The 19,306-nt window shown below is 48.7% G+C and overlaps 1 protein-coding gene across 1 annotated transcript in view; it reads right to left on the reverse strand.

Moving 5' to 3' along the window:
- The window catches only part of sympk (symplekin), a 43,333-nt gene continuing 24,027 nt past the window's right edge, over positions 1-19,306 (reverse strand). Inside the window, exons 19-26 of the mRNA XM_067975022.1 lie at positions 18,034-18,134; positions 16,984-17,074; positions 14,805-14,909; positions 12,603-12,790; positions 11,306-11,482; positions 7,673-7,762; positions 5,243-6,421; positions 1-1,413 (exon numbers count right to left, since the gene is read on the reverse strand). Coding sequence (XP_067831123.1) covers positions 1,105-1,413; positions 5,243-6,421; positions 7,673-7,762; positions 11,306-11,482; positions 12,603-12,790; positions 14,805-14,909; positions 16,984-17,074; positions 18,034-18,134 — 2,240 coding nt within the window. The 3' untranslated portion in view covers positions 1-1,104. The remainder of the gene's footprint in view (positions 1,414-5,242; positions 6,422-7,672; positions 7,763-11,305; positions 11,483-12,602; positions 12,791-14,804; positions 14,910-16,983; positions 17,075-18,033; positions 18,135-19,306) is intronic.

Raw genomic sequence — 19,306 nt, forward strand, 5'->3', positions numbered from 1 at the left:
GTCATTCCCAACACTCTCCCAACTTTTATTCATTTTACATTCTTACAGCTTCAGATGTAATACCACCCAGCACGCTGGTCCCAGTCTGTGCACTACATAAATTGCACTTTTACTTTACACAAACTCAAAACAGCCACTCTCCCCCCAACATTTTTTTTTAAATAAAAGAACAAATGTCTTCACTGGAGTTTTAAAGGAAGGAACCAGGAGAGACCCTACTCAGGGCCCGACAATAGCCTTATAGGGTCAGTTTGAAACCGGTTTTGACTAAATTGGTATGAATGCACAAGGAATACATTCAGATCTAGAGTGAATCTGAACTCAAAACACAAATTAGCCTGCGCTAAACTCCGGAAGGAATTCAGAAGTCGCTGGTGTGCATGCTCAATCCAGAATCAAGCCCGACCCCAAGGTTTGTGAGGACCAGACGTGGCCCCTACATTCCTTGCTCTTGTAAACATGCCGAGACTCGGCCTGGTTAGTTCTTCCGCGTCGAGTCGATAGCGGTTCACACAAACCGCTGGGGAACAGATCGATCAAACATTTCAAACTGCACTCGCAATCTGCTCGTAGTCTTGGAGGACGTCGAGCGTTCAGGCGGTCAGTTCGGCTCAGTGGTCAGAAGGTCGTGGGTTCAAGCCCAATTCCAGAAACTTGAGCCCATAATCTGAACCGACACTTGAGTGCAGTACTGAGGGAGCGCTGCACAGTCGGGGGAGCAGGGGGCGGGGAGGCCTGCTCAGCTGCTGTAAACAATCTAAGGCCACGATTCAAAGAGGAGGAGGGGTCCTCCATCCAGTGTCTGGCCAACATTCCTCCCTCAACCAACCACCAAAACAGAGTAACTGGTTATTTATTTATTTATTTACCGCAATGGGACCTTGCTTGTTTATTTTTTTTCAAAAACTTCAATCGGATCCTTGCATTATTTAGAGACCAAGAACGAGGAAGCTGGAGCTAACGGGCAGAGGTTCCACCTACCCTCGAAGTTTGCGGTTTTTAATCTGTCCTTTTCAGCCAGTATTTGGCTGCTATCAATGAACTAACAACACTGAGGGCCAGGTAACTACACAAACTCTATGGCTGAAATTTCCACGGAAGTTCTTAGCTACTTTTCCTCAAAGCAGATTTGCGTTTCGTGACGGGCTGCTGAGCTCCGTTTCCAGCCGCCTGCCCCTTCTCCGCGTCCTCGCCTCCTTTCTCCTCGGGCTCCCCTCCCTCCGCGCCTTGCTCCATCGCCTCTTCTGGCGGCTTGGCCGACTGCCCATTGCCAGACGCCGGATTGTCTGCCGCCATTGGGTCGTCCCGGACGAGGATCACCTGCTCCGTGATGTCCCCGTGATCCGGCTCCACCAGGTGACCCACTTCATGGAGTAGTGGACGCTGGCCAGCAGGTTTCCCTGCCTCCGAGTCCTGTGTCAACAGCAGAGGTGGGAAGAGCAGTGTCACAGACTTGTCGAGGTCGTGTCATACTAAACCTTAATAAATCATCGATAAGCCCTCAGCTATTGTGGCCAATTCTGGGCATAACAGGTTTGCTTTTCTATGCTATGACTTTTATAAAGCCAAGGATCCCGTATGCTTTTTTAAACAGCCTTCCCCATTTGTCCTGCCACCATCAAAGATTTGTGTACATACACCCCCAGGTGTCTCTGTTCCTGGACCCCCTTTAAAATTGTACCATTTAGTTTATATTGCCTCTCCTCATTCTTCCTACCAAAATGTATCACTTCACACTTCTCTGCGTTAAACTGCGTCTGCCCATTTCATCAGTCTGTCTTTTTTAAAATTCATCCATGGGATGTGGACGTCGCTGAGAAGGCCGGCATTTATTGCCCATCCCTAATTGCCCTCAAGAAGGTGGTGGTGAGCCGCCGCCTTGAACCGCTGCAGTCCGTGTGGTGAAGTTCTCCCACAGTGCTGTTAGGTAGGGAGTGCCATGATTTTGACCTAGCAACGATGATATATTTCCAAGTTGGGATGGTGTGTGACTTGGAGGGGAACGTGCGGGTTGTGTTGTTCCCATGTGCCTGCTGCCCTTGTGGTGGTAGAGGTCGTGGGTTTGGGAGGTACTGTCGAAGAAGCCTTGGCGAGTTGCTGCAGATGGTACACACTGCAGCCACGGTGCACCGGTGGTGAAGGGAGTGAATGTTTAGGGTGGTGGATGGGGTGCCAATCAAGCGGGCTTCATGAATGTTGTTGGAGCTGCATTCATCCAGGCAAGTGGAGAGTATTCCATCACACTCCTGACTTGTGCCTTGTAGATAGTGGAAAGGCTTTAGTGAGTCAGGAGGTGAGTCACTCACCGCAAAATACCCAGCCTCTGACCTGCTCTTGTAGCCACAGTATTTATGTGGCTGGTCCAGTTAAGTTTCTGGTCAATGATGAACCCCAGAATGTTGATGGTGGGGGATTCGGCGATGGTAATGCCGTTGAATGTCAAAGGGAGGTGGTTAGACGCTCTCTTGTTGGAGATGGTCATTGCCTGGCATTTGTCTAGCGCGAATGTTACTTTTTTTTATTGATGAAGAAAATAATAGCACTAAAGAATGACAAATCCCCAGGACCAGATGTTTTCCATCCCAGGATTTTAAAGGAAGTAGGTGAGCACATTGCAGATGCCCCAACTATAATCTTTCAAAGTTCTCTAGATTCAGGAACCGTCCCTCTAGATTGGAAAATTGCACGTCACTCCGCTTTTTAAGAAAGGAGAGAGAGGGAAACCGGGGAATTATAGACCAGTTAGCCTAACATCTGTTGTGGGGAAATTGCTGGAGTCTATAATTAAGGATAGGGTGACTGAACACCTCGAGAATTTTCAGTTAATCAGAGAGAACCAGCATGGATTTGTGAAAGGTAGGTCGTGCCTTTTGAATCTTTTGAAGAGGTGACTAAAGTAGTGGACAGGGGAATGTCAATGGATGTTATTTATATGGACTTCCAGAAGGCATTTGATAAGGTCCCACATAAGAGAATGTTAGCTAAGATAGAAGCCCACAGAATCGAGGGAAAAGTACGGACTTGGTTAGGAAGTTGGCTGAGCGAAAGGCGACAGAGAGTAGGGATAATGGGTAGGTACTCACATTGGCAGGATGTGACTAGTGGAGTCCCGCAGGGATCTGTCTTGGGGCCTCAATTATTCACAATATTTATTAACGACTTAGATGAAGGCATAGAAAGTCTCATATCTAAGTTTGCCAATGACACAAAGATTGGTGGCATTGTAAGCAGTGTAGATGAAAACATAAAATTACAAAGGGATATTGATAGATTAGGTGAATGGGCAAAACTGTGGCAAATGGAATTCAATGTAGACAAATGTGAGGTCATCCACTTTGGATCAAAAAAGGATAGAACAGGGTACTTTCTAAATGGTAAAAAATTAAAAACAGTGGATGTCCAAAGGGACTTAGGGGTTCAGGTACATAGATCATTGAAGTATCATGAACAGGTGCAGAAAATAATCAATAAGGCTAATGGAATGCTGGCCTTTATATCTAGAGGACTAGAGTACAAGGGGGCAGAAGTTATGCTGCAGCTATACAAAACCCTGGTTAGACTGCACCTGGAGTACTGTGAGCAGTTCTGGGCACCGCACCTTCGGAAGGACATATTGGCCTTGGAGGGAGTGCAGCGTAGGTTTACTAGAATGATACCCGGACTTCAAGGGTTAAGTTACGAGGAGAGATTACACAAATTGGGGTTGTATTCTCCAGAGTTTAGAAGGTTAATGGGTGATCTGATTGAAGTTTATAAGATATTAAGGGGGACAGATAGGGTGGATAGAGAGAAACTATTTCCGCTGGTTGGGGATTTTAGGAGTAGGGGACACAGTCTAAAAATTAGAGCCAGACCTTTCAGGAGTGAGATTAGAAAACATTTCTACACACAAAGGGTGGTAGAAGTTTGGAACTCTCTTCCGCAAACGGCAACTGATACTAGCTCAATTGCTAAATTTAAATGTGAGATGGATAGCTTTTTGGCAACCAAAGGTATTAACGGATATGGGCCAAAGGCAGGTATATGGAGTTAGATCACAGATCAGCCATGATCTTATCAAATGGCGGAGCAGGCACAAGGGGCTGAATGGCCTACTCCTGTTCCTATGTTCTCTATGTTCCTATTATTCGTTCATGGGATATGGGCGTCGCTGGCGAGGCCGGCATTTATTGCCCATCCCTAATTGCCCTTGAGAAGGTGGTGCTGAGCCGCCTTCTTGAACTGCTGCAGTCCGTGTGGTGAAGGTTCTCCCACAGTGCTGTTAGGAAGGGAGTTCCAGGATTTTGACCCAACGACAATGGAGGAACTGTGATATATTTCCAAGTCGGGATGGTGTGTGACTTGGAGGGGAATGTGCAGGTGTGGTGTTGTTCCCACGTGCCTGCTGCCCTTGTCCTTCTAGGTGGTAGAGGTCGCTGGTTTGGGAGGTGCTGTCGAAGAAGTCTTGGCGAGTTGCTGCAGAGCATCCTGTGGATGGTACACTGCAGCCACTGTGCGCCGGTGGTGAAGGGAGTGAATGTTTAGGGTGGTAGATAGGGTGCCAATCAAGCAGGCTGCTTTGTCCTGGATGGTGTCGAGCTTCTTGAGTGTTGTTGGAGCTGCACTCATCCATCACACTCCTGACTTGTGCCTTGTAGATGGTGGAAAGGTTTGGGGAGTCAGGAGGTGAGTTACTCGCCGTAGAATACCCAGCCTCTGACCTGCTCTTGTAGCCACAGCATTTATGTGGCTGGTCCAGTTAAGTTTCTGGTCAATGGTGACCCCCAGGATATTGATGGTGGGGATTCGGCGATGGTAATGCCGTTGAATGTCAAGGGGAGGTGGTTAGACTCTCTCTTGTTGGAGATGGTCATTGCCTGGCACTTGTCTGGCACGAATGTTACTTGCCACTTATCAGCCCAAGCCTGGATGTTGTCCAGGTCTTGCTGCATGCGGGCACGGACTGCTTCATTATCTGAGGGGTTGCGAATGCAACTGAACACTATGTCATCATCAGCGAACATCTATGTCCTCCTGAAGTCTGTTACTATCCTCCTCACTGTTTACTACACTGCCGAGTTTCGTGTCATCTGCAAATTTTGAAATTATGCCCTGAGTACCTAAGTCCAGATCATTAATATATATCAAGCAGATTGAGTTGCCTCTATGACAGGCTGCACTCAGCAACCCTGGCACTCAAGTTGCATCGCGCTGTCTGCATATCACAGTGTAAGGGCATAAGCCTGTATTTAGGTGCTATTACCTTAACTACAATCTGTCCTTCAGTGTCCATGACGACCATCCCATGGGATTTTTCATCCATTCCCATTGATCCCTCCTCTTCCCCTTTCACATTTATGATGATTGTTGGAGTCTCGGTCTCTCTGCTAACATCCGGATCAGGAACACTACTGCTGACTTCCATCAGCTCGTCCTTTGGTACGACTGCAGAGGCTGTAGTCAGCTGGCTCGGGGCAGCCTGGCCGAGGGGCTTTGGGGCAGCCTGGCCGGGGGGTTTCGGGGCAGCCTGGCCGGGGGGTTTCGGGGCAGCCTGGCCGGGGGGCTTCGGGGCAGCCTGGCCGGGGGGGTTCGGGGCAGCCTGGCCGGGGGGGTTCGGGGCAGCCTGGCCGGCGGGCTTCGGGGCAGCCTGGCCGGCGGGCTTCGGGGCAGCCTGGCCGGCGGGCTTCGGGGCAGCCTGGCCGGCGGGCTTCGGGGCAGCCTGGCCGGCGGGCTTCGGGGCAGCCTGGCCGGCGGGCTTGGGGGCAGCCTGGCCGGGGGGCTTGGGGGCAGCCTGCACGGGGGGCTTGGGGGCAGCCTGCACGGGGGGCTTGGGGGCAGCCTGCACGGGGGGCTTGGGGGCAGCCTGCACGGGGGGCTTGGGGGCAGCCTGCACGGGGGGCTTGGGGGCAGCCTGCACGGGGGGCTTGGGGGCAGCCTGGATGGGGGGCATGGGGGCAGCCTGGGCGGGGGGCTTGGGGGCAGCCAGGTTGGGTGGGCCTCGGACAGCCAGGCTGAGGGGGCCCAGGACAGACTGAATGGGGGGGCCCAGGACAGACTGAATGGGGGGGCCCAGGACAGAATGAATGGGGGGGCCCAGGACAGAATGAATGGGGGGGCCCAGGGCAGACTGAATGGGGGGGCCCAGGGCAGACTGAATGGGGGGGCCCAGGACAGACTGAATGGGGGGGCCCAGGACAGACTGAATGGGGGGGCCCAGGACAGACTGAATGGGGGGGCCCAGGACAGACTGAATGGGGGGGCCCAGGACAGACTGAATGGGGGGGCCGAGGACAGACTGAATGGGGTGTAACTGGGCCGCCAGCTGCTGCTGTTTAAGTTTTTGCTCCTCCTCCAGTTTTCTCTTCAAGGCTTTCTCTTGCGCCAGGCGCACTGTGATCATATCCTTCTGTGCGTGAGCAATGGTCAGGTGCTGTAGCTCTTCCTGTCACACAACAAGAAAAACAGCCAGAGTTACAGTCAGAATCTGTGACAATTGCACCAAAACCAACAACCAAGGAGACCTTAGGGGCTCAGACATTTTAACAAGTACACGTTAGTTTATCCCCCCCAAATTGTCTCCCTTCTAAAGGCGCCCTCGCTTGCTGGTACCTGTTCCACATGCAGTGGCCACCCTCATGGATGAGGTACCAGTGGCCATCTTCATGTGAGTCTGGACAAAGCATCAGTAAGCAATTCAACTACAAGGGGCATCATAGTTGGGCCAGAATTGTTTTTTTTTAATCTCATGACATGGTACTGCCCTTAAAAGATGGTGGGCCACCTTCAAGCGATTGTTTGTACAATTGGGTGGTTTTCTAGATCACTTCAGAGGCACAGTCCACCATGTAATGTGGATTGAAGTCACGTGTAGCTCAGGCCAGATAAGGACAGCAGGTTTCCTTCCCTGAAGGACACTTAGTGAACCAGTTGGATTTTTATGATAATCAGGCAGCTTTCATGATTTTACTTTCTGGGTTGGCCTCCAAATTATCAGATTTATTGAATTCAATTCAACTGGTCATGGTGGGGTTTGAACTCACGACTTCTGGGTCACTAGTGCAGTAGATAACAATTTGCATTTATATAGCGACTTTAACGTAGTAAAAACGACCCAAGGCGCTTCACGAACAAAATTTGACGCCGAGCCACAAAGAGATATTGGGACAGGTGACCAAAAGCTTGGTCAAAGAGGTAGGTTTTAAGGAGTGACTTAAAGGAGGAGAGGTAGAGAGGCAGAGGTTTAGGGAGGGAATTACAGAATATCAACATAAGGAAAATTTAACAGTCTTAACAGCAGCGGGTTGCTGTGATCTGGAATGCACCACCTAGAAGGGTGGTGGAAGGAGAATCAATAATAACTTTCGAAAGGGAATTGGACAAATACTTGAAGGGGAAAAATCTGCAGGGCTATGGGGAAAGAGCAGAGGCAGTGGGACTAATTGGACAGCTCTTTCAAAGAGCCAGCACAGGCATGATGGGCCGAATGGCCGCCTCCTGTGCTGTATCATTCTATGATTCTATTATCTGAAAAATCAATAAAATACAGCGGTCAAAGTGACTATCAGCCACTGATCTTCAACACGCAGTAAGGATTATTCATCCAGTCTCATTTCATTATTTTAGGAATTTCAGGCCCAGTCGATAAAGCTTCAAAGCCATGGTAGTTTTCAGAAACATGTCCTGCAGCACTCACCTCACTCATTGGCTTGGGCTCCATAGGTTCCACCTCTGGCTTCGAGTTGGCCTCCAGCACAGTCATGATCGACTTTGGAATGTGGTTTTGCTGGAGTTGAGCAAGAATAAAATTAGTGAAAGATGGATGGTCTGTGTAACCGATAAATATTGACACCGAAACTCGTGGCTTGTTCCCAGTAGTTGACCACTTCAAGCAAGGAGCAGTGTTATCTTTAGGCATGTGCTTCTCCCTGTGACGCAGTGATTGGACTCTCCTTTTGTTCATTTTTGCTTAAACTCGATCTGGAATCGAACTCATTAACTCAAGTACTCGCCTACTGCACTCCCTGATAGCTGCAGCACCTGCCAAGTCGATGCATTAGCTTCTAAATGACGCAGAACCTGCCCTCAGCAATCAGGGGATGGGATAAATCCATACAATGGGTGCCCTTACACCCAAGGTATCCACCTTCGCACCCCGAACAACAGTTTCCCCAGGGAATTACAGTAGATGTTGTTTAAGCGGATGGTACATGGTATTAAAGGGAAGGCAGCTGCACGGAGAGAGGGATAGCTGGGGTACAGAAACAGAGTCGGGGTAAAAGGGATGTTTCTGGGATTGGTCGAGCATGGGAGCTGGTATACCAAGGATCTGTGCTGGGATCCATTAACTTGAATGTATGAACAAGAGGAATGACACTGAGGTTTGCTGATGATGCCAAATTAGGGGGCGTGACAAACAGAAAAAATGTAGGAGATTGCAGCAGGACAAACAGGTTAGTGAAGGGGGCAGATAGGTGGCAAATGCAGTTCAACGCAGAGAACATAGGAACAGCTTGACCAAAAAAGACCACTGTCCATCTAGTTTGCCTTCTACTATCCTGATTGTCGCAATATTTTTTTTTATTCGTTCACGGGATGTGGGCGTCGCTGGCGAAGCCGGCATTTATTGCCCATCCCTAATTGCCCTTGAGAAGGTGGTGGTGAGCCGCCTTCTTGAACCGCTGCAGTCCGTGTGGTGAAGGTTCTCCCACAGTGCTGTTAAGAAGGGAGTTCCAGGATTTTGATCCAGCGACGATAAAGGAACAGCGATATATTTCCAAGTCGGGATGGTGTGTGACTTGGAGGGGAATGTGCAGGTGGTGTTGTTCCCATGTGCCTGCTACTCTTGTCCTTCTAGGTGGTAGAGGTCGTGGGTTTGGAAGGTGCTGTCGAAGAAGCCTTGGCAAGTTGCTGCAGTGCATCCTGTGGATGGTACACACTGCAGCCACTGTGCGCCGGTGGTGAAGGGAGTGAATGTTTAGGGTGGTGGATGGGGTGCCAATCTATCGGGCTGCTTTGTCCTGGATGGTGTCGAGCTTCTTGAGTGTTGTTGGAGCTGCACTCATCCAAGCAAATGGAGAGTATTCCATCACACTCCTGACTTGTGCCTTGCAGATGGTGGAAAGGCTTTGGGGAGTCAGGAGGTGAGTCATTCGCCACAGAATACCCAGCCTCTGACCTGCTCTTGTAACCACAGTGTTTATATGGCTGGTCCAGTTAAGTTTCTGGTCAATGGTGACTCCCAGGATGTTGATGGTGGGGGATTCGGCGATGATAATGCCGTTGAATGTCAAGGGGGGGTGGTTAGACTCTCTCTTGTTGGAGATGGTCATTGCCTGCCACTTGTCTGGCGCGAATGTTACTTGCCACTTATCAGCCCAAGCATGGATGTTGTCCAGGTCTTGCTGCATGTGGGCTCGGACTGCTTCATTATTTGAGGGGTTGCGAATGGAACTGAACACTGTGCAATCATCAGCGAACATCCCCATTTCTGACCTTATGATGGAGGGAAGGTCATTGATGAAGCAGCTGAAGATGGTTGGGCCTAGGACACAACCCTTAGGAACTCCTGCAGCAATGCCCTAGGGCTGAGATGATTGGTCTCCAACAACCACTACCATCTCCTTTGTGCTAGGTATGACTCCAGCCACTGGAGAGTTTTCCCCGATTCCCATTGACTTCAATTTTACTAGGGCTCCTTGGTGCCACACTCGGTCAAATGCTGCCTTGATGTCAAGGGCAGTCACTCTCACCTCACCTCTGGAATTCAGCTCTTTTGTCCATATTTGGACCAAGGCTGTAATGAAGTCTGGAGCCGAGTGGTCCTGGCGGAACCCAAACTGAGCATCGGCGAGCAGGTTATTGGTGAGTAAGTGCCGCTTGATAGCACTGTCGACGACACCTTTCATCACTCTGCCGATGATTGAGAGTAGACTGATGGGGCGGTAATTGACCGGATTGGATTTGTCCTGCTTTTTGTGGACAGGACATACCTGGGCAATTTTCCACATTGTCGGGTAGATGCCAGTGTTGTAGCTGTACTGGAACAGTTTGGCTAGAGGCGCGGCTAGTTCTGGAGCACAAGTCTTCAGCACTACAGCCGGGATGTTGTCGGGGCCCATAGCCTTTGATTTGGGCCCCGACAACATCATGGAGTTGTTGACTAATCATAGCAATCAATTAGTCTACAACGGATCCAGAAATGACACAAGGAAAACCCCAGAGGTGGAGAGCTGTGGGATCCATAGGTCCAAAGTCACCTGTTCCTCCCAAGCATGCTACACTCACCATATGTCATGACTCAAATTACTCATATACTGTATCCCAAAATTTGAAAGAGCACATTTTAGGAAAAAACAAGAGGAATTACTGCCTACACAGTAAGATTCTTAACAGAGTGGAGGGACAGAGATGTAGGGGAGCAGACACATCAATCTTTAAAGTTGGGAGTGCAGGGAGAAACGGTCATCACAAGGTAAATGGGACTCTGGGTTTTATACACAGGGGCATTGAATATAAAAGCAAGGAAGCGATAATGAATTTGTACAAGATATAGGTTCAGCTACAATTGGAGTATTGCATGCAGGTCTGGGCACCCCATTATAGGAAGGATATTAAAGTCACGGAAAGGGGAAAGTGAAGATCCACTAGAATGTTACCAGGAATGAGAGATTATAGTCACAAAAAAGGTTTGAAAGATTGGGGCTTTTTTCACTGGAACAGAGATGGCTTGGTGGGAGGGGAGTGGGGGGGGGAGGTCTAATAGAGGGTTTTAAAATGATAAGATTTTGAGAGGGTAAATAGCGAGAGATCGTTTCCACTGGTTGGTAACAAGGGGGCACAGACTCAGGATTATCACTAGAAAAAGAGGGAAGTTAGAAAAAATGTTTTAGTACAGAGGATTATTAGAACATGGAATGCTTTACCACAAGTGGCTATTGAGGTCATTTGAATTATGATTTGAAAAGGAAGCATAGAAAAGGATATGAGAAAAGAGATGGGAAATGGGATTAGAGTAATAGCTCCAGAGGAAGAACTGGCAGGTGTGATAGGCCAAATGTGTTGTAACTTTGATGTCCGTAGCCACATTGCGAAGGAGAGTAGGCACTGGTGCCCAGGAGGCACTGCCATTGCCAATGCCTATGCCTCCCTCACACACCTTCCAATGGCAACACAGTGTGGCAACTCGAAGAGGCCAATTCCGCTGCTGCCGATTGAACATGGGAAACCCGAAGGCTAAGGGACAGGGTAAGAAATTGCATTGAAAAGGGGGTTCAATGCACATCGGATAAAGGGAAAGAACCCCTTTCCACCTGCAGTATCTACGTACCTGGTGGGGTGTGAAAGAACGCACGTGCGTCAGGAGTGGTTCACGGAGCTCCGGGCACTTCTCGAAAACATTGGCGAGTTGAGTGGGTGGGAGCTGCAGCAGGACCTGGAAGGACTGAGGTTTCGTTCGCTGGCAGCATTTAATGAAGCCTTCCCACACCTTGGGATATTTCCAAACCTACAGCAACACAGAGAAGAGAAACCTTATTATACGGCAACCCACCAAATACCAGCTCCACGTATGCCAGAAATTATAATCAAGAGTTTGCTAATTGTAATGTTAAAGTTATCAGTCAGCTCACCAAGAGGTTACATGTAGAGTGACATTCCCACTAACCCATCCCATCAAACACTCCCAGGGCAGGTAATTTGAAACTCGGTCCCAGAGTTGAAAGCACAGGGAGCTACCCACTGCCTCAGCCAGTCCCCAAACTGGGACTCACTGACAATTCCTGATCAAACCTGCTTCAGTGCCTCACACTGCATTGTGCTAGAATCACACCAGACAAATCCCAGATTGCAAACATTAGGTTACGATTCAATTCCTTCTGCTCGTTTATTCTTATTGAAATCTTGCCAGGGTCCCTCAAAAGTGCACATTATAACACACCAACCCGCGACCTCCACCACCCAGAAGGACAAGGGCAGCAGGTGCACGGGAACACCATCACCTCCAAGCTCTCCCCCAACGTGGACCATCCCGACGTTGACATATATCGGCCGTTCCTTTATCGTCACTGGGTCAAAATCCCGGAACTCCCTACCTGACAACACTGTGGGAGTACCTTCACCACACATACTGCAGTGGTTCAAGAAGGCGGCTCATCACCACCTTCGCAAGAGCAACTAGCGATGGGCAATAAACGCCAGCCCTGCAAGCGACGCCCACATCCCAAGAATGAATTTTTAAAAATTGGTTGCATATAGTGACGCCAGAAATCCCGGCCAGACTGGAGATGATTGGGTAATTCCCGTCAACCACGCCTGGAGCCCACATTGCTGTAAGTAACTGGGATGACATAATTTACTGGAAAAATGATCCTGCTTTTATCAGGAGACTTTGCTGTAGTTTTAGTCATGAGTTCTGTTTGCTGCAGTGCGTAGAGACTCTCTTTAAATAGACTCTGTTTGCTGCAGTGCATAGAGACTCTGTTTAAATAGATTTTGTTTGCTGTAAAATAGACTGCTGTAAGTCCCGCCTCACCTGCAACTCATTGGTTGACACAGTGGTGTCAAGACTCAACCCATCGAAAAATAAACAGCACCGCTTACTAGGCACCCTTTCTTTTTCCCATTACCTGTTTCATTATGAGCCGGGACAGGATGTTCATGACAAAGCCCCCAAGCCGCGGGTACATAGTAAGTGACTGAATAACTGTTCGCATCAGCAGCATGGGGAGTGGGCTCTGTTCCATCAGCTGCTGCATCACGACAGCAAGAACCTCTGACGTGTACACGTTCCTCTCTGCGAAGCACAGGTTCGTAGCTTAAAAAAGAAAAATCGGGTCATAACCAGTCAGTGATCAACTCCAGATAAAAAAGTGTCTCATAAAACAACTTGCATTTATATCGCACCTTTACCATAGTAAAACATCCCAAGGCACTTCACAGGAGCAATTATCAGACAAAATCTGACACCGAGCCACATAAGGAGATATTAGGACAGGTGACCAAAAGCTTGGTCAAAGAGGTAGCTTTTAAGGAGCGTCTTAAAGGAGGAAAGAGAGATGGAGAGGTTTAGGGAGGGAATTTCCAGAACTTAGGGCCTAGGCAGCTGAAGGCAAGGCCGCCAATGTTGGGGCGATGGAAATCGACCAGAATCGGAAGAAAACAGAGCTCTCGGAGAGTTGTAGGGCTAGAGGAGGTTACAGAGATAGGGAGGGGCGAGGCCATGGAGGGATTTGAACACGAGGATGAGAATTTTAAAATCGATGTGCTGCCGGACCGGGATCAGCGAGCGCAGAAGGTGATGGGTGAACAGGACTTAGTGCGAGTTAGGATACGGGCAACAGAGTTTTGGAAAAGCTCAAGTTTACGGAGGGTGCAAGGTGGGAGGCCAGCAAGGAGAGCATTGGAATAGTCGATCAGTATCATTGATAGGTCATCAATGCACAACCCCCACCCCCCCCACTGAGGGCACAGCTAGTTCAGGCAGTTAGTAGTTGTGCCACACAGGCCAGAAGGTCCCAAGCTCTATCCCTTGCCTGCGCTGAGTTAGCTGATCTCTCCTGGGATGGCCATAGGAGTGCTACAATTGTGCTCCACTCTACTGGGCTAGGAAAGAGAGAGGAGGAGAAACAGAATTCCTGCTCCTGCATGCTACCCAGTGACTCCCACTGGGAATCACATGCATTGGCCAAGGACAGGTTCAAGTTTAGGCTGTGACACCACGTTTGCATAACCTGCTGTCACTCACTGTCTTGGGCTCACATATGAAGAACAGTTGAGAAGTTGGAGGACAGCCTGTACCCATGGAACTATGACCCTGGATGGATGTTCTCTCTTCTGGAGAGGAGAGGAGGAAGTTATCTCTTTGGAATGACTCCCTCTCCTCTACTATCTCGAGGGTTTTTTTTTCCCCCCACAGGCACCGGAAGGTGCGCTCAGCCAGTTCCCAGCCACCGTCCCAAACTGCTCCTATTCCATCACAGGGAACTATCCAAAAACACAGTGCCAGCCAAATTCACCCCACATGCACAGGCCAAACTCACCCTCCTGGTCCCTCAAGGTGATTCATTAACAGCCCAGATGAAATCAAATTCACAAACTGTCAGCAAAGCTCTGTTGGTAGTCATCCAGGAACATAGGAACAGGAGTGGTCCATTCAGCCCCTCGAGCCTGTTCCGCCATTCAATCAGATCATGGCTGATCTGTATCTCAACTCCATTTATTCGCCTTGGTTCCGTAACCCTTAATGCTCTTGGCCTAACAAAAATCTATCAATCTCAATTTTGAAATTTTCAATTGACTCCCCTTTTTGAGGGAGAGAGTTCCAGATTTCCACTACCCTTTGTGTGAAGAAGTGCTTCCTGACATCACCCCTGAACAGTCCAGCTCTAATTTTAGGGTTATGCCCCCTTGTTCTGTGTCAGGAGGTGGCGGGGTCAAGCCCTACTCCAGGATTCAAGCACATAATCTAGGCTGACACTGAAGGACAAGACCGAGGGAGTGCTACATTGTCAGAGGTGCCATTCTTCAGATGAGATGTTAAGCCAAGGCTCTGTCTGCCTGCTCTGGTGAATGTTTAAGATCTCTCAGCGTTATTCGAAAAAGAAAAGGGAGTTCTCCCAGCGGCCTGGACAACATTCCTCTGAACCAAGTTCACCAAAAAAAAAAATCAACTAGTTTTTCAACTCATTGCTGCTGAGCAAATTGGCTGCCATGTTTACCCACATAACAGTAACTCATTGCATGAAGTGCTTTGAAATGCTCCTGACAAGACATGACAAGCAATTGTATAAATTTAAGTCAGTGGGAGGGAGATTGCAGATATCGGTTACCTTTGATTATTGATTTCATGTCGCATTTGGTGGAGTCGATGTTGTGCAGGGCTATCAGCAGGTCACCTGGGGTCAAAGGTGAAATTGCCGTTGAGCCTCCCTCACCTATTGAGAGAAAGCTAATAAATATCAGAGTGTCCACTGCGAGCGCGCAGTTTTTGAAGTATTGAAACAGAATTAAGTGTGAATGTCCTCCTCCACTTCCTTCACCACCTGCCACCCGCAGCGTATCCTCAGCAACAGCACACCATCTCAACCTGGTAACATCCCACACCGATACATTGCTCCTCCCACCACCCACCGCCCCCCCCCAAACTCCCGCTAGCTAACATCCCAAAATGATACAGGGGAGGACAGTGTATTATTCCCTACTGTTCCCCCAGTAATATCCCACACTGATACTGGGGAGAGGGGACAGTGTAATTAATATTCCCTACTGTTCCCCCAGTATTATCCCACACTGATACTGGGGAGAGGGGACAGTGTAATTAATATTCCCTACTGTTCCCCCAGTAATATCTCACACTGATACTGGGGAGAGTGGACAGTGTAATATTCCCTACTGTTCCCCCAGTAATATCTCACACTGATACTGGGGAGAGGGGGCAGTGTAATTAATATTCCCTACTGTTCCCCCAGTATTATCCCACACTGATACTGGGGAGAGGGGACAGTGTAATTAATATTCCCTACTGTTCCCCCAGTAATATCTCACACTGATACTGGGGAGAGTGGACAGTGTAATATTCCCTACTGTTCCCCCAGTAATATCTCACACTGATACTGGGGAGAGGGGGCAGTGTAATTAATATTCCCTACTGTTCCTCCAGTAATATCTCACACTGATACTGGGGAGAGGGGACAGTGTAATATTCCTTACTGTTCCCCCACTAATATCTCACACTGATACTGGGGAGAGGGGACAGTGTAATTAATATTCCCTACTGTTCCCCCAGTAATATCACACACTGATACTGGGGAGAGGGGACAGTATAATATTCCCTACTGTTCCCCCAGTAAGATCTCACACTGATACTGGGGAGAGTGGGGCAGTGCAATTAATATTCCCTACTGTTCCCCCAGTAATATCTCACACTGATACTGGGGAGAGGGGACAGTGTAATTAATATTCCCTACTGTTCCCCCAGTAATATCTCACACTGATACTGGGGAGAGGGGACAGTGTAATATTCCCTACTGTTCCCCCAGTAATATCTCTCACTGATACTGGGGAGAGGGGACAGTGTAATTAATATTCCCTACTGTTCCCCCAGTAATATCTCACACTGATACTGGGGAGAGGGGGGCAGTGTAATTAATATTCCCTACTGTTCCCCCAGTAATATCTCACACTGATACTGGGGAGAGGGGGCAGTGTAATTAATATTCCCTACTGTTCCCCCAGTAATATCTCACACTGATACTGGGGAGAGGGGGGCAGTGTAATTAATATTCCCTACTGTTCCCCCAGTAATATCTCACACTGATACTGGGGAGAGGGGGCAGTGTAATTAATATTCCCTACTGTTCCCCCAGTAATATCTCACACTGATACTGGGGAGAGGGGGGCAGTGTAATTAATATTCCCTACTGTTCCCCCAGTAATATCTCACACTGATACTGGGGAGAGGGGGCAGTGTAATTAATATTCCCTACTGTTCCCCCAGTAATATCTCACACTGATACTGGGGAGAGGGGGGCAGTGTAATTAATATTCCCTACTGTTCCCCCAGTAATATCTCACACTGATACTGGGGAGAGGGGACAGTGTAATTAATATTCCCTACTGTTCCCCCAGTAATATCTCACACTGATACTGGGGAGAGGGGACAGTGTAATTAATATTCCCTACTGTTCCCCCAGTAATATCTCACACTGATACTGGGGAGAGGGGACAGTGTAATTAATATTCCCTACTGTACCCCCAGTAATATCTCACACTGATACTGGGGAGAGGGGGGCAGTGTAATTAATATTCTCTACTGTTCCCCCAGTAATATCTCACACTGATACTGGGGAGAGGGGACAGTGTAATATTCCCTACTGTTCCCCCAGTAATATCTCACACTGATACTGGGGAGAGGGGACAGTGTAATTAATATTCCCTACTGTTCCCCCAGTAATATCTCACCTTTACACACAGCCTCCCCCTCACATGGTAAATTTTGCCATGACTCACCGTGTGTGGTTCCCAGGAGCCGGTTAAAGACCTCTTTCACCACGATGGGATTGAGTTTGATCAGTTTGGGCAGGGCCTGGATTACTTCTTTCTGTGGAGAACAGTCAGTACAAGGATACCAATTATCCAAAAGATCAGGTGGTTAACCGGAGCTCACGATGCAGCAGTTTACACACAGCGGCCTTGTTGCTCAGTCAGGGTTTATAATTTTCGGTGTACAAAGGGAGTTTGCTTTTCCATCACTTGTGGGGGGAGGGGCGCTTGTGGAGTAAACGTGTTTCAGCCTTTGCTTAATGGCTCAGTAGATACATGCATCACCCAGTGTGGTACTGCACCACACAGACCAGGAAGCTCCCAAGACATATCCCACAGACTGCTGCGTAGCTGATCTCAACCTTAGGGCAGCAGTAGGCCCCGTTACAGTTAGTCCGTGCTCCTGGGTTAGAGAGCGGGCAATGTCAGCCAGGGTTTCCCTCTCCCAATCAGTATCCGGTGCCTCCCGCTCGAAACATGCATATGAGGCAGGATCAGGCTCACATGTGAGGTCTCCCCGAGTCAAATAACCCGCTGACGTTGCCAGGCTCGGGCATAGAGAAAGGCCACGTGGGTGAGGTAAAGCAGTGTAGCCAGTGCTCACGGATCTGTAGCCATTCAGGACAGGGAACGAGAAAATTGGGATGGTGGGGCGGGGGGAGAAAGAGGGCCAATGAAACCGCAAACTCCGTAGGACCCACACGTTTTAAACAAAGCTGCAAAAGAAACTGGATTCAAATGAAACAATCAGCAGAAACAAAAAAGCAAGAAATCAAGGAGCGACAGTCACTGTAGTTCAAGAGAGCCACCACCAAGTGCTGGATAGCCCCCCTGCTCATACCCCACCAGGAGCAGGGCTACACCCTCTCACACACCATCAGGAGCAGGGATACCCCCTCACACACCGCCAGGAGCAGGATACACTCCCTTCCCCTTCTCCCCCCAACGTGATACAATAGCCATATTGGGAACAGATATTTTTGCTTTGACTTCAGTCTGATGGATATGGTACATCACCTTCTCGAGGCCGTTAAGCACAGGGATCAGGAATCGGACGTCTGGGACCCTCTTGTGGTACAGATCGCGGACTCGCTTTACCAGCTCAGGTGATGGAGGGACTGGAATTACACAGAACAATTATTTGACAATTAGCAGGTCTCTTAAAACAGAATTTTACATTTTAGCTGATGGAAGAAATGGACGAGCAGGGCAAGATGTGAAACTGAATTCAATAAATCTGGTAATCTTTGAGCTGGCACCAGAAAAAGTCCATGAAAAACAGCCAGATTGTCCTGAAAACTGGTTCACCAGTCAGAACCTGCCACCTCTGCCCTATGTGTGACCTCAGACCCACACTATGTGGTTGACTCTTAATGCCTTCTGGGGAACTAGGGATGGGCAATAAAAGTTCACCCACATCCTAAAAACACTTCTCCTGCTACCTAAGCATGTTTTTCTTCGGACAACAGAGGAGAAGCTGATCATGATCAAGATGGAACTGTGTTACAGCAGAACCCATCCCAACTCCACTCTCTACCATAACAGCACAAACATGCAAAGTTTGTGATAAGACCAGGCCGATTTTGCTGCAAGTTGCACAAGAGGCTTATTCCTCAGATAGAGAGAGTTGGCAGAATGTGTACTGCATCACGAACAGAGACAGAAGTAGGCCATTCAGCCCCTCTAGCCTGTTCTGCCATTTAATTAGATCATGACTGATCTGTACCTTAACTCCATCTACCCACCTGATTCTGTAACCCTTAATACTATTGCCGAACAAAAATCTGTCAATCTCAGTTTTGAAATTTTCAATTGACCCCCAGCCTCAACAGCTTTTGGGGTAGAGAGTTCCAGATTTCCACTACCCTTTGTGTGAAAAAGTGCTTCCTGACTTCCCCCTTGAACGGCCTAGCTCTAATTTTAAGGTTATGCCCCTGCACGTATTTCTACATTAATGTGGTCTTTATAGTTTTCCACACCCCCTTGTTCCGGACTCCCCCACCAGTGGAAATAGTTTCTCTCTATCTACCCTATGAACTCCTTTAATCATCTTCAACGCCTCATTTAGATCACCCCTTAATCTTCTATGATCAAGGGAACGCAAGCCTAGTCTATGGAACCTGTCCTTAGAATCCATCGCAGTGCATTCAATTGACACTACCATACGAGCAAGACCAACTTTCTTTTCAACTTTCAACACGTGCCATGGGCAAGTGCGATGACTGCCCCGGGGTCACCAGTAAACACAAGCATGAGTCCCTGGGACAAAGCCCTTCACAACTCACAGCAG

The sequence above is a fragment of the Heptranchias perlo genome, chromosome 41 (assembly GCF_035084215.1).
Source record: "Heptranchias perlo isolate sHepPer1 chromosome 41, sHepPer1.hap1, whole genome shotgun sequence".
NCBI classification, from domain to species: Eukaryota; Metazoa; Chordata; class Chondrichthyes; order Hexanchiformes; family Hexanchidae; genus Heptranchias; species Heptranchias perlo.